This window comes from Oncorhynchus clarkii, chromosome 21 (assembly GCF_045791955.1).
Source record: "Oncorhynchus clarkii lewisi isolate Uvic-CL-2024 chromosome 21, UVic_Ocla_1.0, whole genome shotgun sequence".
In the NCBI taxonomy this organism is placed as follows: Eukaryota; Metazoa; Chordata; class Actinopteri; order Salmoniformes; family Salmonidae; genus Oncorhynchus; species Oncorhynchus clarkii.
Window position 1 is genome coordinate 42,643,805 of NC_092167.1, and position 27,071 is coordinate 42,670,875.

Consider the following 27,071-nt stretch of genomic DNA (forward strand, 5'->3'; position numbering starts at 1 on the left):
TAAAGGACACCAATGAGAATAAGAGACTTGCTTGGGCCAAGAAACACGAGCAATGGACATTAGACTGGTGGAAATCTGTCCTTTGGGCTAATGAGTCTAATGAATTTTAGATTTTTGGTTCCAACCGCCATGTCTTTGTGAGACGCAGAGTTGGTGAACAGATGATCTCTGCATGTGTGGTTCCCACCGTGAAGCATAGAGGAGGTGTGGTTGTGCTTTGCTGGTGACACTGTCAGTGATTTATTTAGAATTCATGGCACACTTAACTAGCATGGCTACCACAGCATTCTGCAACAATACACCATCCCATCTGGTTTGAGCTTAGTGGAACTATCATTTGTTTTTCAATAGGACAATGAAACAACACACCTCCAGGCTGTGTAAGGGGTATTTGACTAAGAAGGAGAGTGATGGAGTGCTGCATCAGATGAACTGGCCTCCACAATCATCTATGGGAACTCCTTCAAGACTGTTGGAAAAGCATTCCAGGTGAAGCTGGTTGAGAGAATGCCAAGAGTGTGCAAAGCTGTCATCAAGGGTGGCTACTTTGAAGAACCTTAAATATAAATATATTTTGATTTGTTTAACACTTTTTTTGTTACTACATGATTCCATGTGTTATTTTATAGTGTTGACGTCTTCACTATTATTCTAAAATGTAGAGAATATGAAAAATAAAGAAAACCCTGGAATGAGTAGGTGTGTCCAAGCTTTTGACTGGTAACAACATTGAGAACCATATGTTTGCAGTGCATCATCTGGAGTTGCACCTAGCCAATAATAACTGATAAATGAAATATAGGTTGTTAGCGATGCGGTTGAGACTGAGGCTGGCCAAGTCCACTAGGTCCCCAGGGAGCTGCAGGGGGACGGGGAAGGGGTTGGCGTGCTTGAACTTGGGGAACCGTCAGAAGATACGCTGGTACTTCCTCATAGGGTGAATCTTGTCCCTGAAGATCTGGACCTTATGTCTCGACATTTGGCACGATACCTGATTATACAGAACATGATACCTGATTATACAGAACATGAATGAATGACAAAACAAGGGTCTGCCAATGAAATATCTCGCTTCATATTTTAATGGTTTGAGAGCCATTGTTCTGAAAACAGTGGGCCAAATCGCGCGCGCTCTCTCTCTCTCTCACACACACACACACACCAGTGTTACCCCTATATTAATTTAGCAGGGGCGGGCAACCGCTGCTAAATTGTTGCCGCCACGAAATATAATTAAAAAAAACAAACAATACAAATGTGGGGTTTGGTAAAATGTTGTCAGTATAAATATAAACGACAGAACCGGATGTAAAGTATGTAGAAAAGATAACGGACCTATATATTTTTTAAATAAGATAATCTTTGACAACTAACAATCACCACTAAAAACTAGAGTCAGAGAGAATCTAAAATTCCAAGTGTCATGGCATGGGGCCCCCATTGATTTTGTTACATTTGAGTCATTCAGATAGCATAAGCCATGGCAAAATGTGTAGTATTGCAGGAAATTAGCTGTAAAATAGCAAAACTGTGCCCGTGGCAAAGAGGAGGGTCATTAAAATATCTGGTCAGAGACCACGCATTTGGCCACGCCCCTACGTTAACTTTGCCACCGCTGCTGAAACAAATCGTGGGGGAAACAGTAAACGCACAACACAAACACACCACTACCCCCCAACCACCATAGTTCTCCATCTGTTCCAGCAGGTGCACCCCGCACTCCTGCTGTCGGGGGTAGTGGTTGAACATGCACTGGATAAAGTTCCTGGGCACAAACACCTCCTTGGGGAAAACATCCAACAGCTTGTTGTAAACTCGAAGGTCCCGTTCCACACCGAACTCTGGCACCTTCTTCAAGGCTGCGTAAATGAACTCTACGTGACCTCGACGCCATATTCCCCTCTTACTGAAGACATCCACCACTCCGTTGAAGGTGGCTTTGGTCTTGGCCTTCCTGGCCACCCTCTCCAACAGGATAACATGAGTTATCAGTGACTTGTCATTTATTCTATCCTCGTCCTCTTAGGTCTGTGGGTACGAGCTGGCTCTTATAACATCCAGGGCTGTCATGGAAACGCCTCAGTGCCTGTTGAGGACGAGGAAATGCGTTGACGAGGAGGTACAAGCAGTCAACATAGTTCAACAAAATGCATGAAAGGGTAACTTGATACACCGTAGTGCAGGGCTCTCCAACCTTGTTCCTGGAGAGCTACTATCCTGTAGGTTTTCATTCCAACCTTGTTCCTGGAGAGCTACCATCCTGTAGGTTTTCATTCCAACCTTGTTCCTGGAGAGCTACTATCCTGTAGGTTTTCATTCCAACCTTGTTCCTGGAGAGCTACTATCCTGTAGGTTTTCATTCCAACCTTGTTCCTGGAGAGCTACCATCCTGTAGGTTTTCATTCCAACCTTGTTCCTGGAGAGCTACTATCCTGTAGGTTTTCATTCCAACCTTGTTCCTGGAGAGCTACTATCCTGTAGGTTTTCATTCCAACCTTGTTCCTGGAGAGCTACCATCCTGTAGGTTTTCATTCCAACCTTGTTCCTGGAGAGCTACTATCCTGTAGGTTTTCATTCCAACCTTGTTCCTGGAGAGCTACTATCCTGTAGGTTTTCATTCCAACCCTAATCTGGTGCATTTGTTTCTAATAATGAATTGGTTTATAAGATGAATCAGGTTAGTTACAACTGGGGTTCACCTGGAACATGGTTGGAGAGCCCTGCAGTAGTGCTCCTAACCCTACGATTGAGGTTAACGATCACCCATCGCTATCCACTCAAATTTAACTACCATGTCGATGTGATTAGCCGTGGAAATTCCTATGGATTTAGGGTGTGACATACCTGGCCACAGGTGTTGTGTAGTGTAATCAGGGAAAATGCTGTGGCTGTCTGACACAGGGTGGCATGTTGGACAGCTGCTCTGACAGAGGGGGCCAGGAACCACACACTCTGGAACCGTAATAGACAGCAGGCACAGTTCATGGTTCATGCATCATGTGGCTCCTACAAAAGAGAAGAGTGAAGCTGACATGATTAACAAGATAAGCAGATGGGACAAATAGTACAGTGACACAATGAATCTGCACTAATATTAATATATTGTACTAATATTAATATATTGTGACAGCTTGCAAAACATATGTGCAGATCAATCTCTGTGGTTTTGATGGGAGCATGACACAACAGACATAAACACAGGACAACATACTGTATATTTTACCTAGCTATAAGTAGCCATTCAATGTATGACTGACTATGTCACATAGTATGTGACAATTCAACTTGAGTGACCTTAGAAGCTCGCAAGTTATACGTAGAGGTAACAGTGTGGTGAGATTCTCCATCGTATCACGTCTCCTTCAGACATGTCACTCCATGTAGAACCCCCGGGTGCATTTCCTGGTTCAAGCGGGTTTTTGTTCCCCCATCATTACAAAAACAAAGACGCCGAGCTTTAGTTCCGCCATCGTGTCGTTGAAGATAAGTACAAAAACACGCCACCAGGTGGCAGGAAATCTCTGTGAATTAAAAATATCAGTCTAACAGAACTTTTGGATGACAGGGGGTGCAACTCAAAAAGTAGTTTTACAACGTTTCAGTAAGGAGCATATTATTATTACATACACACATAGCCATCGCAAAACAGGGGGATAGTTATACCATAATTGTCTCCACGAGCATAATTTGGGAAATTCTGGTGCGGAGTGTATTGTGAATCTATTGGGCGATTGTGCACTTGTGCCCCCCAATGTTCAGCTCATTTCCTGGATTTGTGTAAAGTATTTGAGTGCATTCTTTTTTTGGGGGGGGGGAGACACAATCCTCTCTAGCAACTGCGCACGTTGCCATGCGTGTCTCCTCTCTTTTCTAAAGAAACAACTTCAGCGCGAGCTCCCGAGTGTGACTTCTGACACGCTCCGGGTTCGAGCAGCAGCATGGAAAATACACCCCAAAACAAACTCCACTCTTAGAAGACAGTAAATAACTTCTGGGCGATCAGTCATGGATGGTTCTACGAATAGCCTAGGTAAGTAAAGCATCTAAAATCGTATTTGTATTTAACCATTTCAGACTTTGAGTTGCTTCTTTCTGTATGTCAACCACACAGTTACTTATGTGGGTGTATCAGTCTGCAAATTACAAAGCAGCATGTGTAGTTTGTGCGAAACATGCAATTGAAAAACTGAAAACACACCTTTGCAATTGTATAAAGGAGTCATCGCAATTTGATGATAACCTAGGGCCAATGATGTTATGTGCTTTCAGTTTGTAAGGATTTTGCTATGTTCTTGTTCACTGTTTTAAATCATATAAATTCACTTTGTTGTATCCTATAGGTAGGTGTGAAACAAAGTCATTTATATCCCCCATCATCTCTCTTGAGATGGGGTGTGCATATGGAGTTTTGGTGGATGGCAGACGTGGGAACAGAATGATATCTAGATTTCCCAATTGGATAGGATGCTATGTTACTTTTTGCCAGGTTAGTTCCTTAATTTGTGGTCTCTTGACTGTTTCTATGGCAAGCCAACCCCATTAGCTACACCAATAAACAGGGATGCATTCAAATGGGTTGATTTTAATTTGAATAGCGATGTATCACTCACTATAAGCTCATTGATCACGCTGAAACAACAGTCATATTCAAAGTTCTAGGTCGACAGTCCTATGTGGAAGTTAGTTCAGTGCATTGAGGAACAGGCTAGACACAATTTAATCTGTCCGTAGTTATGGATGCATTTAAAGCCCTGTCAGAGTTCTACAGTCACTGTAGTTGTTGGACCATCATCTGCACTTGAGAAACTTCAAAGGTTCCTAGATCAAGCAAGAGAGAGGAACTATAACTATAAACAGCATATTGACATGATGGGTGTTCAAGATGTGATGCATTAACTAATTTGGGGGTACCTACCCATCTCTCACCCAGACATCTTTGGGCATCGTTTTAAATGGAAATTACAGTTATTCAGTTTGTGGCTGTTATTAATTGGACAATAATCAAGATAAGATATAACTAGAGCCTGCACTACTTGCTTTTTTTGTGTGTGGTGTCAAAAAAGCAGAGCATCTCTTTTATTATGGAGAGACCTCTCCCCATTTTTACAACCATTGAATCTGTATGTTTTGGTCCATGACATTTACAATCTAAGGTAACAACAAGTCATTTAGTCTGAACTTGTTCAACAGCCGCACCATTCATTACCAGATCCAGCTGAGGTCTAGAGCTTAGGAACTGATTTGTACCAAATACAATGCTCTTAGTTTTAGAGACGTTCAGGACCAGTTTATTAATACCACCCATTCCGAAACAGACTGCATCAATTTGTTTAGGGTTTCAGTGACTTCATTAGCTGTGGTTGTTGACATGAATATGGCTGAATCATCAGCATACATGGACACAAAGGCTTTGTTTAATGCCAGTGGCAGGTCATTGGTAAAAATAGAAAAGAGTAGAGGGCCTAGAGAGCTGCCCTGCGGTACACCACACCCTACATGTTTGAAATTATAGAGACTTCCATGAAAGAAAATCCTCTGTGTTATATTAGATATATAGCTCTGGATCCAGGTTGAAAAGCCATAAATCATTATGTTTTCTAAACAACAGGTTATGGTCAATAATATCCAAGGCTGCACTGAAATCTAACAGTAGAGCTCCCACAATCTTCTATTATCAATTTATTTCAACCAATCAACAGTCATTTGTGTCAGTGCAGTATATGTTGAGTAAATTGTGACTGACTGATCTACAAATAATATTGAGTAGTTAGTTAGTTAGTTATGATTTGTAGATCAATCAGTCTCGACTCGCCTTTAAAGTCGGCTGCAATATGTTATGGGCCCAATATCACATGGAGACGCAGACGCCGGTTTGCAACTGTGGGTAATGCCTGTCTGTCAGTATGTTTTAGAGGTCGACCGATTATTCGCATGGCCGATTTAATTAGGTCCGATTCAAGTTTTCATAACAATCGGTAATCTGCATTTTTGGACGCCGATTATGGCTGATTACATTGCAATCCACGAGGAGACTGCGTGGCAGTCTGACCACCTGTTTTGCGAGTGCAGCAAGGAGCTAAGGTAAGGTGCTAGCTAGCATTGATTATTTTTATAAGTTAAGTTTAATCTCACCATAATCACTAGTTAACTACACATGGTTGATGATATTACTAGAATAACTAGCTTGTCCTGCGTTGCATATAATCAATGCGGTGCCTGTTAATTTATCATCAAATCACAGCCTACTTCGCCAAATGGTTGGTCCTCCAATAATCTGTATCTGTGTTGAAAAATCATAATCGGTCGACCTCTAGTATGTTTCACTCACAGCTAACTAGAATAAGTCCCACTAATCTGGGATCAGCTTATCCTACAGCAATTCCAACCTCAGCTATTTATGACTTACAAAGTGAAACTGCCATCAGATCAGCACTATGTTTTATTCAGTCAGCAGGATGGGACTGTCAGTGGGCTGTCAGTGAGTTTACTGTTAGGGATTGTGGACTGTCCATAAAATCACAAATGTCTCTCCCCCATAGCTACTTGATAATTCCATGCTGTCCTGTCACAAAGCGCTGTTGATTAGGGTCTGTCATATAGCTTGCTTCTATCTGGACCTCTTCATTTGGTTATGGTTTTCATTGCAGTAGTCGGTAAAAGGTTTGTTCATAACTTGCTTTATCTACACATGAGAAAAAATGCGGGTGCTTTTGACATGGTTGACAGCATCTCCTTGGCACTACCATCGTCTGTCTGTGAGTGAGAGATCGTACTGGTATTACTCTTGACATTTGATACCTCATCGCTTTATCTGCATTCAAAGCAAGAATGCTCTTGCAAAATTTAACCCCCTTTTTTAAGTTTAGTGACACTGTGTTGACCCCAAACAGCTCAAGAGAAATCTCTGTGGGTGTTTAATGTTTATTTTCAGATTGTTTTAATCCTCTTAATCTTGTGTTTAGCTTCAATATTTGCGACCAACATTTAATCTTCAGCGAGTATCAAATATAGAGTATTCTACTGCAGGCTTTGGTGTGTCAAGGATTGATGTAGGTTGAGCAACCGACGAAAGTCCACACTTTTCCATCAGACAATGCTACTCTGAATTATCTCATACGATAATAAGATATGATCATAGAGCAGCGTTTTCTATTAAACTTTAGACAGGGAGTTATAGCAGCAGACAGTATTCATTTCCCTGCGTATATTCGCAGGTGGGGCTGAGTCTGTCAGTGTGTTCTGCTGTAATGTAGCTATATCTCTCTGTTTCGGTTCAGTGTGAAAAGTTAGATGGAAGACTGCATCGCCCACGGCTCGTGCAGAAGTGTAAAGTATAGGCACAGGATGTATTGTGGTGGCATCATGCTCGTGATGACATGGGTCCCGGGGACAAGTGACGGGGACAGACGCTCTCTGTAGGTGGTGAATGCCACCCGCTACGGTGCAGCACTGGAAAGGAGTTGACAAAGGGTGGGTGAAATGTGGGAAGTGTGTGTGTGTGTGTGTGTGTGTGTGTGTGTGTGTGTGTGTGTGTGTGTGTGTGTGTGTGTGTGTGTGTGTGTGTGTGTGTGTGTGTGTGTGTGTGTGTGTGTGTGTGTGTGTGTGTGTGTGTGTGTGTGTGTGTGTGTGTGTGCTGTCAATCCTTACTCTTGAGAGTCTGGGATGGAAAATAACTGTCACGTCTCGATTAAGACTGTTTCAACCACAATGACGTAACAGTGATAAATCAGTCGAACAATCTGTTGAGGTTAGATTGCAAGTAAGGACTTTGGAGACATCAAGATAAGAAAATACCAAATTATTAAGAATCGAAAAAGCATCTATAAAACATAAAGATAGAAACGAAAACGTCCTTATAGCCATAAAACTGCTACTTTGACACCAATTCAAACCTCGATTAAAAATTACTTTTTCCTTTTAATTAAACTACAGTTCTTCAAAAAGTTAGCCTGGGCAAAATATTTATGTTAAATGTTGAACCTTTTATTGATCTAGGTGAGTCAATTTCTTTACAATGACGGCCTGGCCAGTGATAACTGAGAAGTGCTGTGCAATAAAAAATAAATCAACTAAAAACATTAATTCACAGGACAAGACAGACATCACAACACAGAAGCACATGGACATATGACAAACAAACGTCAATCCAGAACAGTTACAGCACAAGGAGAACAGATATCATAACACATCTAGATGATGTTTCTCTAATTTCCACTCTTTTCTGTGCCGAGTGGCCTGGGCCATCTGAGGTCTTGTGGGTGGTAAATGGCTCTACACCAGGGATCATCAACTAGATTCAGGTGCGGGCCTATTTTTATAGATTTGTTTTTCTTGAGCAGATGGTCGGGGGGGGGGGCGGAACGTACAGTTCATACAAAGTATTTCAGACACCTTGACTTGTACACATTTCTTTACATTTTTTTAACATTTATTTAACCATTATTTAACTAGTCAAGTCAGTTAAGAACAAATTCTTATTTACAATGACGGCCTACTGGGGAACAGTGGGTTAACTGCCTTGTTCAGGGGCAGAACGACAGATTTTTACCTTGTCTGCTCGGGGATTTGAACCAGCAACCTTTCGGTTAATGGCCCAAAGCTCTAACCACTAGGCTGCCGCCCCAATTCTAAAGTTACAGCCTTATTCTAAAATGGATTAAATAAAACAAAATCCTCATCAATCTACACACATTACCCCATAATGTCAAAGTCAAAACAGGTTTTTAGACATTTTTGCACATAAATAAAAAATAGAAACCTTATTTACTAAAATATTCTGATTGTTTGCTATGAGACTCAATTGAACTCAGGTGCATCCAGTTTCCATTGATCATTCAATTGATTGGACATGATTTGGAAAGGTGCACACACCAGTCTATATATAAGGTTCCACAGTTGACAGTGCATGTCAAAGCAAAAACCAAGCCATGTGGTCGAAGGAATTGTCCGTAGAGCTCCGAGGCAGGATTGTGTCGATGCACATATTTGAGGGAGTGTACCAAGACATTTCTCCAGCATTGAAAGTCCCCAAGAACTCAGTGGCCTCCCTCATTCCTAAATTTAACAAGTTTGGAACCACCAGGACTCTTCCTAGAGCTGGCCAAACTGAGCAATCGGGGGAGAAGGGTCTTGGTCAGGGAGGTGACCAAGAACCCGATGGTCACACTTACAGAGCTCCAGAGTTCCTCTGTGGAGTTGGGAGAACCTGCCAGAAGGACAACCCTCTCTGCAGCATTCCACCAAACAGGCCTTTATGGTAGAGTGGCCAGACGGAAGACACTCCTCAATAAAAGGCACATGACAGCCCGCTTGGAGTTTGCCAAAAGGCACCCAAAGGACTCTCAGACAATGATAAACAAGATTCTCTGGTCTGATGAAACCAAGATTGAACTCTTTGGTCTGAATGCCAAGCGTCACGTCTGGAGGAAACCTGGCACCATCCCTACAGTGAAGCATGGTGGTGGCAGCATCATGCTGTGGGGATGTTTTTCAGCGGCAGGGGCTGGGAGACTATACAGGATCGAGGGGAAGATGAACGGAGCAAAGTACAGAGAGATCCTTGATGAAAACCTACTCCAGAGCGATTAGGACCTCAGACTGAGGCAAAGGTTCACCTTCCAACAGGACAACGACCCTAAGCACACAGCCAAGACAATGCAGGAGTGGCTTCGGGACAAGTCTCTGAAATGTCCTTGAGTGGCCCAGCCAGAGCCCGGACTTGAAACTGATCAAACATCTCTGGGGAGACCTGAAAATAGCTGTGCATCGACGCTCCACATCCAACCTGACCGAGCTTACTTATGTAAATGTGATATTTCATTTTTTTTTATACATTTGCAAAAATTTCCCCAAAACTGTTTGTTTTTTCATTATGGGGTATTGTGTGTAGATTGATGAGAAACAAATCTATTTCAGAATAAGGCTGTAGTGTAGAAAAATGTGGAAAAAGTCAAGGGGTCTGAATACTTTCCGAATGCACTCTAATTACAAATAATTTGTGGACTGCAAATTGACTGCAAGAAGCCCAAACATGTATAATGTTTGACTAAAACATAATCATTTCAAACCTTGCTTACATTTGTTTTTTGATCATGATTTCTTAAATCAAAATCACTTGGGGCTGATTTCCTGATGTGTTTACAGTGTGTTATATAATGTCCATTATGCTCAGAGAACTTGGGGGTCCAAATATAACCATCCGCGGCGTAAAGCGGAATTGTGTTGTTTTCTTTTACTACCAGTATCGTTGTTTATCAGTTTTCATCAGTGTGAGGTTATGGTTCTGATATTTCTTGGTAAAATGGCGTCCAACTCTATACAAACAGTGGCTTAAACTGATCCCTGGAATAACAGTTTGTTGAGGCGTTGTTTGAGTTGGCGTCACTTTCATAAAGTCACCATAAATAATGAATGGAGAATGTAGTTGTGTATTTTACTACTTTTAGCCAAGCACTGCTTCGTCAATAAACTATTTCCAGCTTTACTTGATTTTAAAATGGATTGAGGGAGATAATGGATGTGTGTATGATGAGAGAAAGGAACAGAAAGCCAGAGAGAAAGGAATAAAAAGAGGAAGATGTGAGGAACATTTAATCAGACCAGATACCACACTCCACTCCAGCACTCCAGATTGCTTCCAGCCGCGTCCAGTTCAGTCGTTGTGCATGTGTGTGTTCCTCTCCAGCTTCCTTTGGGACTCACCCGCGGGCCTTGGCTTGTCATGAGAAAAAAGTTGTAACGACAGAAAAAATAGAAGCTTTGAAATTTGTGACAAGGCAGCTGGGTCCGTGTTTCCGTGTGTGTGAGCAAACAACCCTCTCCAGTGTTCATTATTGCGTTAGACGCAGGTCTGGGCTATTCCAGTCCTCGGGGGCCTGATTGGTGTCACACTTTTCCCCCCATCCCTAGCAAACGCAGCTGATTTAAACTAATTGCATTCTAAACTGAAGATCATGATTAGTTGATTATTGGAATCAGGTGTGTTAGCTGGGACTGGGGCAAAAGTGTGACACCAATCAGGCCCCCGAGGACTGTAGTTGCCCAGGCCTGCTCTAGAGGAAACATAAACCCCTCTTCCTTTTTACTTCCTGGACATTCTATTCCCATCTGTTGCTCCGGCTCCCGTTCACAACCATAAATACCATACCTCCCCTAAAAACAGACCAAGAACACAAACCACTAATTACTTCCCGATGTGTTCAGGAGTGCTATTGGTGCTATTGGCTACGTTCTTGAACGTCCCCCTGAAAGATGGGTTGTGCCTAAGACTGCAACAGTTCCTTCAGTTCACAAATGAATGAAGAATGATAAGGTATCGTACAGTAACCAATCTCTCCTTTGAGAGTGCAGACCTGCAGTACCTGCTGCAACAATGCAATGTACAGTAGTTCTGCAAGTTCCCAACTGTGCCTTTTGTACCTGCAAGTGGCCAGCAGTGTACCTTTTTTATAATGGCTACGGTCTCACCCAGTTTTGTAAAAATGTGTTCCCTTTACGTACCACACTGCTTTTGTAGGTACACATATTGAAATGGAACTCTTTATTAAAGGTTGTACTAGTGGTGGCAGTTTTAATGGTTAGCATTAGCAACAGCAGCGGTAATAAAACCAGGCAAACCTTAAATACTCTGAACAAAAATATAAATGCAACATGTAATGTTGGTCCAATGTTTCATGAGCTGAAATAAAAAATCCCAGAAATGTTCCATATGCACACAAGCATTTATCCATTGTCAAGATAATCTATCCACCTGAGACGTGTGGCATATCAACAAGCTGATTAAACAGCATGATTATTACACAGGTGAACCTTGTGCTGCGGACAAAAGGCCACTCTAAAATGTGCAGTTTTGTCACACAACACAATGCTACAGATGTCTCAAGTTTTGAGGGAGCGTGCAATTGGCGCATGCTGACTGCAGGAATGTCTACCAGAGCTGTTGCCAGAGAAATTAATGTTAATTTCTCTACCATAAGCCGCCTCCAACGTCGTTTTGGAGAATTTGTGAGTACATCCAACCGGCCTCACAACCGCAGACCACGTGTAACCATGCCAGCCCAGTCCACATCTGGCTTCATCACCTGTAACTCAGTAAAATCTTTGAAATGGTTGCATGTTGCATTGATATTTTTGTTCAGTGTATATTACATTGTAATTTATGCGATGGCTCAAGATTCTGTCCACATTCTTGGCTTCATCTTTCAAGCTCCCTTGGGATTTGATTTCTGACTCATAGCCACATTTGCTCAGATCTGTGAGTTTTGGCATTTAATGCTAGTCTTGTTCCATTCGCCACAGATAATAGCAGTAATACTGTATAATAACTTAATTTCTGTGTTTATTTAAATATGATAACTATACTGACTAAAGACCCATTATTCAGAGGTGCAGGCCCACACAATCTAAGATAAATCAAGACAACCTCTACATTATACACATTGTCATATGATTTTTGTCCTGTGTAAAGTTTGCGTGGGTCATTTTGTATATGACGTTAAGCCTCTTTCCTGCAGAAATACTCTGGGTTTGGATTGTGGGTGTGTGTGTGTGTGTGTGTGTGTGTGTGCGCGTGCGCGCGCGCGCAAAAACGAGGCAGAGAAAGTGAGAACGATTGCATGGAAGAGTCTGTCTGAATTGGGGGGTAAATAAAATAGATCATGTTTCAGTGATCATTAACAGTACACATAGTCCATTGTAATCTCTCCCAGCTGTTTCTCATATCTAACTGTTAAAATTTTCGGCCACAAGTCTCAACTTCATGCTTTGCAGTTGATCGAATCAGCTGAGGTTTGCCAAAAACGATGGGAGTTGAAAGACTGAAAAGGAATCTCTTCCATGTTGCTGGCTTTTCATTTAGGTTTCAAGTCAGTGGATTGGAACAGAGGCTAATGTGTTACAACCCATTCCATCGAGATAGGCCTAAAATGTAAATACTTGTGTTCTATTTAAAGGTGCAGTATGCAGAAATAACTCCGCCATTTCCTAGTTTCTGTTTGTGACAAAACAAGCAGTCATTCTGTAGAGAATTATTATACCATCTAAACAGCTGTGAAATATATTTTCCATAACAAAAAATATTTAATATAAAAAAAAAACTTAATATAATACATCAATAAAATCAATTTAGCCTCAAATAAATAATGAAACAGTCAGACAGCTCTATCAAATCATAGACTTAGTTATAACATAATAACACACAGAAATACGGGCATTCGGTCATTAATATGGTAGAATCCGTAAACTATCATCTCGAAAACAAGACGTTTATTCTTTCAGTGAAATATGGAACCGTTCCGTATTTTATCTAATGGGTGGCATCCATTAGTCTAAATATTCTTGTTACATTGCACAACCTTCAATGTTATGTCATAATTACGTAAAATTCTGGCAAATTAGGCGGCCCAAACTGTTGCATATACCCTGACTCTGGTAACAATGAACGCAAGAGAAGTGACACAATTTCACCTGGTTAATATTGCCTGCTAAACTGGATTTCTTTTAGCTAAATATGCAGGTTTAAAAATATATACTTCTGTGTATTGATTTTAAGAAAGGCATTGATGTTCATGGTTAGGTACACATTGGAGCTACGATACGAACTGCATCAATTATATGCAACGCAGGACACGCTAGATAAACTAGTAATATCATCAACCATGTGTAGTTAACTAGTGATTATGATTGATTGATTGTTTTTTATAAGATAAGTTTAATGCTAGATAGCAACTTACCTTGGCTTACTGCATTCTCATTACAGGCAGTCTCCTCGTGGAGTGCAATGAGAGGCAGGTAGTTAGAGCGTTGGACTAGTTAACTGTAAGGTTGCAAGACTGAATCCCCCGAGCTGACAAGTTGAAAATCTGCCGTTCTGCACCTGAACGAGGCAGTTAGCCCATCGTTCCTAGGCCGTCATTGAAAGTAAGAACGTGTTCTTAACTGACTTGCCTAGTTAAATAAATATTAAATAAAGGTGTAAAAAAAAATTGGGGCAAAATCGGTGTCCAAAAATACCGATTTCCGATTGTTATGAAAACTTGAAATCGGCCCTAATTAATCGGCCATTCCGATTAATCAGTTGACCTCTAGTTTGAAGCTCGTCTGCAAAAACGAAAGTAAAAAACACAAACTAAACTTAAGGATAGAAATAGCGCACATAGAAGAGATCAACTGTTTCTTAGACATGCTTTCAATGAGAATGACAGATCTATGACTCGCATTTATACGTGAATTTGGTCGGGTCGCCCAAAAAGTTAGATATTGCAGCATTAATTCTGTATCCCATACTGTGTTGTTTAGTATACACCCTGAGATTAGACCTCCTCGTTGGTTTATTATCTGTAGGCCGCAGAGCATCTACTCTTCACGGTGCTGGCGAATGTCAACATTCTTTAGTGCCCTAACTCAACCACTTGAGTCAGGTGTTTCCTGTCCTTGATTAGAGATTCTTGCTCTCCTGCTACATTCAAGACCTCTTCAAACAAGTGTGTGAAGTCACGTGTTTGCCTATGTATGTCATCATGACCAAGTTCATTGAGTTCAGCTACAGTTCGCCTCAGCGTGGAATTTAAACGGCAATAATATTATGTATGTAGTGTTATCAAAACCACAGAATAGTGCGTAACACTGCATTCTCTCATTTCATGTATTGTTCACTAACACTCGCACTTGTCTTTTTTTCCTTTTACTAGCACTGACTTCGCTGATAGCAACTTTATTGAGGAAAAATGTACTATGGTTGTGATATGTGGTTGTTACGCCTAGCTACCTGCACTAACTATAAGTTGCGCTGGATAAGAGCGTCTGCTAAATGACTCAAATGTAATGTAAATGTATTCCTGTATCATCTTCCATAGCTGCTGTTGTTCTGTCTGTGTTTCCAGTGAGAGGCTTGGTCTGGCCCTGTAGACGGCTGGTTCAGTCTCGGTCTGAACACAGACAGCAGAGAGAGTCTTCCTTCCGGCAAGGCTCAATGACCCCATTGTGTATGGACTGGAGCTATGGTTCTGGTCGTCGTGTGGGTGGGTGGGTGGGTGGAGTGAAGCCATGGTTCTGGTTTCAAAGATTGCATACAAAAGTGTGCGGGTGGGTGTCGGTGGGTGTGCGGGCGGTGTGTGTGTGGGTATGTGGGTGGGTGTATTGATTTGAAGCCATCACTGGAAACTGAAAATATATATATTTTTCTTGCAGGCTTCAAGGCGAGGGATATTTTCATGCTTTCAAGTCGTTAAGCGGAACTGTTTCTCCTCTGGTGATGGTTTGCGTGTTCGCTTGGCCACTGCATTCTTATCCAACTGTTTAAAGTGCCAAACCAGGCAAAACAGTCAAGTGCTCTAGGATCTTTTAGGAAACGCTTCACCCAGTGCTCACTAGTAAGTAGGTGAGAGGCACTCAGTGAGAACCACTCCTCCTCCCAATGGAAATGAGCACACTTGGAGTAACAAATACTTAGTATCAACAACAATGACTGTTAAATGATAGCTTAACTGCTACAGTGGATGGATTCAGTAGCAGCATAGGTTATACCAGCTGTGGTGACAGTAGGCAAAGGGTTAGGGACAAAGTAAAGAGAAAGTATCATGCTGTGGGTCACTTGCATAATATAAAGAAAACGATAAGATCCGTGACTTGATTATGAGAATTTCCAGTTTTGGGGGATTTTCGCAAAATGTAATCCATAGAATGGCCTTCTAGAGGAAAGGTTGTTGACGATATTTTACATTTTGTATCTAAAAGCATAATTTAGAAATAATTTATCAAAGTTTGCATATTTATTATACATCAGCCTTACCCAGGGCTCCTTTAAGACTCAATTAAGTTTTATCTGTAGGTGCTACAAAGCAAAAAGTGGTGTCATATGAAGCTTTACCGCTTGGGCTGTAATAGGAGTAGTATTTTGATTTCAATTTGTAAAAAATAACATTAATTTAAGATGGCCGACCGTTGTTTTCAACGGAATCTACTCACATTCGCATACCACCGTTTGGTGGTTGCTGCCATCTTCCTAGATCCAGTTTTACTGGGACAACTACGCCTGCACACTAGCAGTGTTCATTTTGGCACTCTTTTGATTTGGTCAGTTTGACTAAAATATCATTGTCTTAGTCACATTTTTGTAGTTTGAATAATTATTTGGTCTAGTTATTGTCAATGTTGAAAACAGTTTATTCAACTAAATGCCCTTTCTTTTTTGTCATAGTTTAGTCACATCTTATTTTTATTGCCTCATTAAGCTATAGTAAACATACAGTGCCTTCGGAAAGTATTCAGACCCTTTGACTTTTTTCATATTTTGTTACGTTACTGCCTTATTCTGAAATGTATTAAATTGTTTCCCCCCCATCAATCTACACACAACACCCCATAATGATACCACAATACCCCATAATGATACCACAAGACCCCATAATGATACCACAACACCCCATAATGATACCACAATACCCCATAATGATACCACAATACCCCATAAAGACGAAGCAAAAACAGGCTTTTAGACATTTTTTCAAATGTATACACAAAAAATAATTATCACATTTACCCAAGTTTTCAGACTCTTTACTCAGTACTTTGTTGAAGCACCTTTGGCAGCGATTACAGCCCCGTGTCTTCTTGTGTATGATTCTACAAGCTTGGCACACCTGTATTTGGGTAGTTTCTCCCATTCTTCTCTGCAGATCATTTCAAGCTCTGTCAGGTTGGATGGGGAGCGTTGCTGCACAGTTATTTTCAGGTCTCTCCAGAGATGTTAGATCGGGTTCAAGTCCGGGCTCGGGCTGGGCCACTGAAGGACATTCAGAGACTTGTCCCGATGCCACTCCTGCATTGTCTTTGCTGTGTGCTTCGGGTCGTTGTCCTATTGGAAGGTGAACCTTCGCCCCAGTCTGAGGTTGTGAGTGCTCTGGAGCAGGTTTTCATCAAGGATCTCTCTGTACTTTGCTCTGTTCAATAAATCAAATGTATTTATAAAGCCCTTCTTACATCAACTGATGTCACAAAGTGCTGTACAGAAACCCAGCCTAAAACCCCAAACAGCAAGCAATGCAGGTGTAGAAGCACGGTGGTTTGGAAAAACTCCCTAGAAAGGCTGAAACCTAGGAAGATACCTAGAGAGGAACCAGGCTATGAGGGGTGGCCAGTCCTCTTCTGGCTGTGCCGGGTGGAGATTATAACAGAACATGGCCAAGATGTTCAAATGTTCATAGATGACCAGCAGGGTCAGATAATAATAATTACCATGGTTGTAGAGGGTGCAACAGGTCAGCACCTCGGGAGTAAAATGTCAGTTGGCTTTTCATAGCCGATCATTAAGAGTATCTCTACTGCTCCTGATGTCTCTAGAGAGTTGAAAACAGCAGGTCTGGGATAAGGTAGTATGTCCGGTGAACAGGCCAAGGTTCCATAGCCGCAGGCAGAACAGTTGAAACTGGAACAGCAGCACGACCAGGTGGACTGGGGACAGCAAGGAGTCATCAGGCCAGGTAGTCCTGAGGCATAGTCCTAGGGCTTAGGTCCTCCGAGAGAAAGAGAGTGAGAAAGCGAAAGAGAGAGAGCATACTTAAATTCACACACCGGATAAGACGGGGGAAATACTCCAGATATAACAGACTGACCCTAGCCCCCTGACCCTAGACCCCGACACAAACTATTACAGCATAAATACTGGAGGCTGAGACCGGTGGGGTCGGGAGACACTGGCTGATGATAACCCCGGACAGGGCCAAACAGGCAGGATATAACCCCACCCACTTTGCCAAAGCACAGCCCCCACGCCACTAGAGGGATATATTCAACCACCAACTTACTACCAGCCTAACCACCAGCCTCCTAAGGACGGCATGGAAGAGCACCAGTAAGCCAGTGACTCAGCCCCCGTAATACGGCTTGTGGCAGAGAATCCCAGTGGAGAGGAGGGAACCGGCCAGGCAGAGACGGCAAGGGCGGATTGTTGCTCCAGTGCTTTTCCGTTCACCTTCACACTCCTGGGCCAGACTACACTCAATCACATGACCTACTGAAGAGATGAGTCTTCAGGAAAGACTTAAAGGTTGAGACCGAGTCTGCATCGCACATGGATAGGCAGACCATTCCATAAAAATGTACCTCTATAGAAAGCCCTGTCTCCAGCTGTTTGCTTAGAAATTCTAGGGACAGTAAGGAGGCCTGCGTCTTGTGACCGTAGCGTACGTGTAGGTATGTACAACATGACCAAATCGGAAAGATCGGTAGGAGCAAGCCCATGTAATTGTAATGCTTTGTAGGTTAGCAGTAAAACCTTGAAATCGGCCCTAGCCTTAAGAGGAAGCCAGTGTAGAGAGGCTAGTGCAATGTGATTAAATATTTTGGTTCTCGTCAAGATTCTAGCAGTCGTGTTTAGCGCTAACTGAAGTTTATTTAGTGCTTTATCCGGTAGGAAAGTACAGTCGTGGCCAAAACTTTTGAGAATGACACAAATATTAATTTAATTTACGAAGTTTGCTGCTTCAGTGTCTTTAGATATTTTTGTCAGATGTAACTATGGAATACTGAAGTATAATTACAAGCATTTCATAAGTGTCAAAGGCTTTTATTGACAATTACATGAAGTTGATGCAAAAGAGTCAAGATTTGCAGTGTTGACCCTTATTTTTCAAGACCTCTGCAATCCGCCCTGGCATGCTGGCAATTAACTTCTGGGCCACATCCTGACTGATGGCAGCCCATTCTTGCATAATCAATGCTTGGAGATTGTGAGAATTTGTGGGGTTTTGTTTGTACACCTGCCTCTTGAGGATTGACCACAAGTTCTCAATGGGATTAAGGTCTGGGGAGTTTCCTGGCCATGGACCCAAAATACCGATGTTTTGTTCCCCGAGCCACTCCGTTATCACTTTTGCCTTATGGCTCGATGCTCCATCATGCTGGAAAAGGCATTTGATTCGTCACCGAACTGTTCCTGGATGGTTGGGAGAAGTTGCTCTCTGAGGATGTGTTGGTACCATTCTTTATTCATGGCTGTGTTCTTAAACAAAGTTGTGAGTGAGCCCACTCCCTTGGCTGAGAAGCAACGCCACACATGAATGATCTCAGGATGCTTTACTGTTGGCATGACACAGGACTGATGGTAGCGCTCACCTTGTCTTCTCTGGACAAGCTTTTTCCGGATGCCCCAAACAATCGGAAAGGGGATTCATCAGAAAAAATGACTTTACCCCAGTCCTCAGCAGTCCAATCCCTGTTCCTTTTGCAGAATATCCGTCTGTCACTGATGTTTTTCCTGGAGAGAAGTGGCTTCTTTGCTGCCCTTCTTGACAGCAGGCCATCCTCCAAAAGTCTTCGCCTCACTGTGCGTGCAGATGCACTCACACCTGCCTGCTGCCATTCCTGAGCAAGCTCTGTATTGGTGGTGCCTCACAGCTGAATCAACTTTAGGAGACGGTCCTGGTGCTTGCTGGACTTTCTTGGGCGCCCTGAAGCCTTCTTCACAACAATTTAACCACTCTCCTTGAAGTTCTTGATTATCCAATAAATGGTTGATTTAGGTGCAATCTTACTGGCAGCAATAACCTTGCATGTGAAGCACTTTTTGTGCAAACCAATGATGACGGCACGTGTTTCCTTGCAGGTAACCATGGTTGACAGGAAGAACAATGATTCTAAGCACCACCCTCCTTTTGAAGCTTCCAGTCTGTTGTTCAAACTCAATCAGCATGACAGAGTGATCTCCAGCCTTGTCCTCGTCAACACTCACACCTGTTTTAACGAGAGAATCACTGACATGATGTCAGCTGGTTCTTTTGTGGCAGGGCTGAAATGCAGTGGAAATGTTTTTTGGGGATTCAGTTTATTTGCATGGCAAAGAGGGTCTTTGCAATAAATTGTAATTAATCTGCTCACTCTACATAACATTCTGGAGTATATGCAAATTGCCATCATACAATCTGAGGCAGCAGACTTTGTGAAAATGAATATTTGTGTCATTCTCAACTTTTGGCCATTTAGTGCTTTATCCGGGTAGCCGAAAAATAGAGCATTGCAGTAGTCTAACCTAGAAGTAACAAAAGCATGGATTAATTTTTCTGCATAATTTTTGGACAGGAAGTTCCTGATTTTTGCAATGTTACGTAGATGGAAAAAAGCTGTCCTTGAAACAGTCTTGATAAGTTCGTCAAAAGAGAGATCAGGGTCCAGAGTAACGCTGAGGTCCTTCACAGTTTTATTTGAGACAACTGTACAACTATGAAGATTAATTGTCAGATTCAACAGAAGATCTCTTTCTTTCTTGGGACCTAAAACTAGCATCTCTGTTTTGTCCGAGTTTAAAAGTAGAAAGTTTGCAGCCATCCACTTCCTTATGTCTGAAACATAGGCTTCCAGGTAGAGCAATTTTGGGGCTTCCCTATGTTTCATCGAAATGTACAGCTGTGTCGTCCCCATAGCTGGTGGTGATCGATGGTATCAATAGCAGCACTCAGGTCTAGGAGCACGAGGACAGATGCCATTAAAAGGTCATTTTCCACCTTCACAAGTGCAGTCTCTGCTATGATGGGGTCTAAAACCAGACTGAGGCGTTTTGTATACATTGTTTGTCTTCAGGAAGGCAGTGAGTTGCTGTGCAACAGCTTTTTCCCAAAAAATTAAGAGGAATGGGCGATTCGGGGATAGGCCGATTTTTATATTTTCTGGTTCGAGGTTTGGCTTTTTCAAGAAAGGCTTTATTACTGCCACTTTTAGTGAGTTTGGTACACATCCGGTGGATAGAGAGCCGTTTATTATGTTCAACATAGGAGGGCCAAGCACAGGAAGCAGCTCTTTCAGTTGTTTAGTTGGAATAGGGTCCAGTATGCAGCTTGAAGGTTTAGAGGTCATGATTATTTTCATCATTGTGTCAAGAGATATAGTACTAAAACACTCGTGTCTCCCTTGATCCTAGGTCCTGGCAGTGTTGTGCAGACTCAGGACAACTGAGCTTTTGAGGGATACGCAGATTTAATTGAGGAGTCCGTAATTTGCTTTCTAATGATCATTATCTTTTCGTCAAAGAAGTTCATTAATTTATCACTGCTGAAGTGAAAGCCATCCTCTGTTTTAGGAATGCTGCTTTTTAGTTAGCTTTGCGAAAAATAGGATGATCGAGCCGCAGTGAGGGCTCTTTGATACCGCAAGCTAGTCGGAAGACTTCCAGTTTGGTGTAGCGCTATTTCCGGTCCAATTTTCTGGAAGCTTGCTTCAGAGCTCGGGTATTTTCTGTATACCAGGGAGCTAGTTTCTTATGACAAATGTTTTTTGTTTTTAGGGGTGCGACTGCATCTAGGGTATTACACAAGGTTAAATTGAGTTCCTCAGTTAACCACCTAACTGATTTTTGTACTCTGATGTCCTTGGGTAGGTTGAGGGAGTCTGGAAGGGCATCTAGGAATCTTTGGTTTGTCTGAGAATTTATAGCACGCCTTTTGATGATCCTTGGGGTCTGAGCAGATTAGTTGTTGCGATTGCAAATGTAATAAAATGATGGGCCGATAGTCCAGGATTATGAGGAAAAACATTAAGATCCACAACATTTATTCCACGGGACACTGCCACAGAGTATGACTGTGGCAGGGAGTAGGTCCGGAGACATGTTGGACAAAACCCACTGAGTCGATGATGGCCCCCGAAAACCTTTTGGAGTGGGTCTGTGGACTTTTCCAGGTGAATATTAGTCACCAAAAATGTTTATATTATCTGCCATGACTACAAGATCTGATTGGAATTCAGGGAACTCAGTGAGGAACACTGTATATGGCCCAGGAGGCCTGTGAAATAGTAGCTATAAAAAGTGATTGAGTAGACTGCATAGATTTCATGACAAGAAGCTCAAAAGATGAAAACAGTTTTTTTGTGAATTGAAATGTGCTTTTGTCTATGTTAGCAACACCTCCACCTTTTGCGGGATGTTCAGGGGATATGGTCTCTAGTGTAACCAGGGGGAGAGGGCTCATTTAACACAGTAAATTCACCAGGCTTAAGCCATGTTTCAGTCAGGCCAATCACATTAAGATTATGATCAGTGATTAGTTAATTGACTATAACTGCCTTTGAAGTAAGGGATCTAACATTAAGTCGCCCTATTTTGAGATGTGAGATATCACAATCTCTTTCAATAATGACAGGAATGGAGGAGGTCTTTATTCCAGAGAGATTGCTAAGGTGAACACCGCCATGTTTATTGTTGCCCAAACTAGATCAAGGCACAGACACAGTCTCAATGGGGAAAACTGAGCTGACTACACTGACTGTGCTAGTGGCAGGCTGGCTAACAGCCTGCTGCCTGGCCCTGTCTATGTTAGTAGATGAGATGAGAGCACCCCTCCAGCTAGGATGGAGTCCGTCACTCCTCAGCAGGCCAGGCTTGGTCCTGTTTGTGGGTGAGTCCCAGAAAGAGGGCCAATTATATACAAATTCTATCTTTTGGGAGGGGCAGAAAACAGTTTCCTCTTTGCCTCGATCCTGACTAGACTACCAGTCCCTGCTGCTTTAAAACTTTCCCACAGCATGATGCTCCTACCACCATGCTTCACCATAGGGATGGTGCCAGGTTTCCTCCAGACGTGATGCTTGGCATTCAGACCAAAGAGTTGATTCTTGGTTTCATCAGACCAGAACATGTTGTTTCTCATGGTCTGAGTCTTTAGGTGCCATTTGGCAAACTCCAAGCGGGCTGTCATGTGCCATTTACTGAGGAGTGACATCCGTCTGGCCACTCTACCATAAAGGACTGGTTGGTGGAGTGCTGCAGAGATGATTGTCCTTATGGAAGTTTCTCCCATTTCCCCAGAGGAACTCTGGAGCTTTGTCAGAGTGACGTTCGTGTTCTTGGTCACCTCCCTGACCAAGGCCCTTCTCCCCTGATTGCTCAGTTTGGCCGGGCGGCCAGCTCTAGGAAGAGCCTTGGTGCTTCCAAATTTCTTCTATTTAAGAATGATGGAGGCTACCCACCACTGCGACCTGTACGCTCTCGTTGGCTGGCCCTCGCTTCATAATCGTCGCCAAATCCACTGGCTCCAGGTCATCTACAGGACCCTGCTAGTTAAAGCCCCCCCTTATCTCAGCTCTCTGGTCACCCCTAAAACAATTCCTCCTTTGGCTGCCTCTCCTTCCAGTTCTCTGCTGCCAATGACTGGAACAAACTACAAAAATCTCTGAAACTGGAAACACTTACTGTATCTCCCTCACTAGCTTTAAGCACCAGCGGTCAGAGCAGTTTACAGATTACTGCACCTGTACATATCCCATCTATAATTTAGCCCAAACAACTACCTCTTCCCCTACTGTATTTATTTATTTTGCTCCCCATTATTTCTATTTCTACTTTGCAAATTTTTCCACTGCAAATCTACCATTCCAGTGTTTTACTTGATATATTGTATTTACTTCGCCACCATGGCTTTTTTATTTTTACCTTTACCTCCCTTATCTCACCTCATTTGCTCACATTGTATATAGACTTATTTTTCTACTGTATTATTGACTGTATGTTTGCTTTACTCCATGTGTGACTCTGTGTTGTATGTGTCGAACTGCTTTGCTTTATCTTGGCCAGGTCGCAATTGTAAATGAGTACTTGTTCTCAATTTGCCTATCTGGTTAAATAAAGGTAAAATAAATAAATAACGCAAGGTATAATTCAATGGTAATATAATATGTAAGAATGGACTGACTATGTTTGAAAGCAAAAGTCTAATTGATAACATTATTGGCATTAGATTTTAATAATAGCAAGCTAGGACTGATGGTTATCTAAACTAGCAAGTCTGTTTGTTTGGTTTTCAAGGCAACTACTGTCCCGTCTCTAGTAAATTTGCGCGCTACCTCAGTGGATGTTTTAACATATTTTTACCTGCAAATGAAAACATTTCCAGTGGCAAATGTTCTAAATTATAGCCATGGTGTAAAAGGGATAATCAACTCAGGGCTCTATGCGTTCTCTGGAAAATAACGAACGACGTGGAAGGTGGGTTCCGCGACGCGCTATAATGAACGACGTGGAATAGCGCGTCGTGGAACCCACCATCCACGTCGTTTGTTTTTTTTTCTCCAGAGAACGCATAGAGCCCTGAGTTGATTATCCTTTACTTATTAAATTCTACGGAGCCATTTACTTTGTTACTATTCTTTAATTTTATTTTTGTTGTTGCATTGTCGAGAAGGAAGTAAGCATTTTGTTGCGTAACCCATGCATAAGACTAATAAATCCTGAAACGTTAAACACACTAAAATATAGCAAATGTGGTCAAACAACGCTGAAAGTACTGTAGGCCGCACTAAAAACAAGCTGCAGTTGGCTCAGGGTCTGATCATTGTTCATATGACATTGCGACATACAGGAATGCTGTCTTCTTTGCTTTCAAATCTGAGGGAATTCGTTGGAAATGTAAACACACATGATCGAATAGACCCAATCCCAAAACGTACACGCATATAGATCAAATGTAAGTCTGTGGCGACTCATTAATATCCTAACAGACTCATATCCCTTTGTTAAACGCCACCTAATTATTAACAAGTCTTCCTACTGCAATGTCTCAGGAAATTAGCAGAAAACGTAGACATGTCCAGAATCATCATGGAATAGGCAGTCCCCACACGTGTGCACTACTTTAGAGAAAGTAGGTCTGCGGACACTTAACAATCATTTTAGCTAAACCCTGTTCCCTAAACACAACCCGATGATAAACAATTAGAACATTCCACTCTTTTTTTTGCTTAGCTGCTGGAAATTGCGAAAGGTTGAGAAAACCAGAAACATATGCTTTAACTTCTTTCCTCCTAATGGTGGTAAGTCTCCTGCCTTCTTTTACTAATGGTGGTAACAGTCTCCTGCCTTCTTTTACTAATGGTGGTAACAGTCTCCTGCCTTCTTTTACTAATGGTGGTAACAGTCTCCTGCCTTCTTTTACTAATGGTGGTAATAGTCTCCTGCCTTCTTTTTGTGATGGAAAAGGACTTAGTTCAGTAAATTAGCAGCGTCAGAGTACCATGATGTTCAAGTAGCCTAAGTAAATATGTTTCTCTCGACTCATGAAGTGTCATCCCAACCTTTTAAATTGTAGACAGTGCTGGATGAGGCCATTAATGTTGGCTTTCTAGTCCGGAGGCGCATTTTCATGCAGAATGGAGGTCTCTTTTGAGGAATATTTCCTGGCTGTTAGCAGTATTTACAACACCAGGGTCATGTCTTACTGCTTGCATTTTTTAAGTATTTTCCATCTTGCATGTTAAAGTTGTATCCAACCTATGCATTGTTATTGATAGTAGTACTTCACTTCTATATGTCATTTGTCTAGAGGACATTCCCATCTGCCAATTGAGTGACAGCATTGAGTTGGATATAGACTACCATTGGTTGTCCTTATTTTCCCCAATATCCACAAATGATCTGACAGCATGTGGTTCCATACTGTCTCCTGATTTGTTGTCATGGTCCGTCTGCACAGATGACGTGTCCGGGAGCAGCGCTGAGTACCCAGACCGTGTGTCCATGATGGAGGGGCGTCTGCAGGCACAGGAAGATGAGATCATGCTGCTGAAGTCATCACTGGCCGACGCGCTACGCAGGCTCCGCCTCCACGACCAGTTGATCCCCCTGCTTAAACAGCAGATCATCGCAGGTGGATGGCCAACCATCAGACCACAGTTGTACTCTTAACATTATTGTGCCCGAACTGTACTGTGCTGGCTTGGATATTTTCTTCACAGCACGGTTCCAGAAAATATCTTGAATGTTTAACCAGGCCGGTAAAGTGCAGCTCGGTTCAGTAGTGTGAAAAGGGTTGAAGATCAGTAGTGTGAAAAGGGTTGAAGATGATTAACTACAGTACACAAGCAATAAGCTGTAACCGATACATTATCCTACCCATGTCTTGTGCTTCTATGAAAATTCCATCCTTGCACTAAATGTGTGTGATTGTGTCCATTTTGTGCCCTCAGTAAACCCTGCAGCCTCCCGTGTTCTGAACCAGGTTTACTGCTCTGACGGTTTCTCCAGTTCCCGTAAACTGTCCTCCAGCTCAGCCCTGGACAGCCCCCGCCACCCTGCCACCAGGTACTGTGCCAGGCCAGTGCAGAGGGACTGTGGGCATGGAATGGGTTGGCTGGCATGTTTGTCCAGAGCCATATATGAAGATATGGCTCAAACATGATCAATGTGTGGAAATAAGGCATAGTTTGACAGTCTTTAGACTTCATGACCAGAATGTTACAGTTGAAGTCTGAAGTTTACATACACCTTAGCCAAATACATTTAAACTCCGTTTTTCACAATTCCTGACATTTATTCCTGGTAAAAATTCCCTGTCTTAGGTCAGTTAGGATCACCACTTTATTTTAAGAATGTGAAGTGTCAGAATAATAGTAGAGAGAATTATTTATTTCAGCTTTCATTTCTTTCATCACATTCCCAGTGGGTCAGAAGTTCACATCCACTCAATTAGTATTTGGTAGCATTGCCTTTAAATTGTTTAACTTGGGTCAAACGTTTCAGGTAGCTTTCCACAAGCTTCCCACAATAAGTTGGGTGAATTTTGGCCCATTCCTCCTGACAGAGCTGATGTAACTGAGTCAGGTTTGTAGGCCTCCTTGCTCGCACAGGCTTTTTCAGTTCTACCCACAAATCTTCTATAGGATTGAGGTCAGGGCTTTGTGATGGCCACTCCAATACCTTGGCTTTGTTGTCCTTAAGCCATTTTGCCACAACTTTGGAAGTATGCTTGGGGTCATTGTCCATTTGGAAGACCCATTTGCAACCAAGGACTAACTTCCTGACTGTTGTCTTGAGATGTTGCTTCAATATTTCCACATACCTTTCCCCCTTCATGATGCCATCTATTTTGTGAAGTGCACCAGTCCCTCCTGCAGCAAAGCACCCCCACAACATGATGCTGCCACCCACGTGCTTCACGGTTGGGATGGTGTTCTTCGGCTTGCAAGCCTCCCCCTTTTACCTCCAAACATAGCAATGGTCATTATGGCCAAACAATTTTATTTTTGTTTCATCAGACCAGAGGACATTTCTCCAAAAAGTACGATCTTTGTCCCCATGTGCAGTTGCAAACCGT

At 42.3% G+C, this 27,071-nt stretch overlaps 1 protein-coding gene and 1 pseudogene across 2 annotated transcripts in view; one reads left to right on the forward strand and one right to left on the reverse strand.

Annotated features, from left to right (window-relative positions):
- Positions 1-754: 754 nt before the first annotated feature.
- Positions 755-3,409, reverse strand: LOC139379230 (evolutionarily conserved signaling intermediate in Toll pathway, mitochondrial-like; annotated as a pseudogene).
- Positions 3,410-3,539: 130 nt separating this feature from the next.
- Positions 3,540-27,071, forward strand: part of LOC139379073 (echinoderm microtubule-associated protein-like 3) — a 42,359-nt gene continuing 18,827 nt past the window's right edge. Inside the window, exons 1-3 of one of the 2 annotated variants that reach the window (XM_071121836.1) lie at positions 3,540-4,030; positions 25,452-25,625; positions 25,945-26,059. In XM_071121836.1, the coding sequence (XP_070977937.1) occupies positions 4,006-4,030; positions 25,452-25,625; positions 25,945-26,059 (314 nt within the window). In that variant the 5' untranslated portion in view covers positions 3,540-4,005. The remainder of the gene's footprint in view (positions 4,031-25,451; positions 25,626-25,944; positions 26,060-27,071) is intronic. The other variant, XM_071121837.1, reaches the window with a different exon arrangement.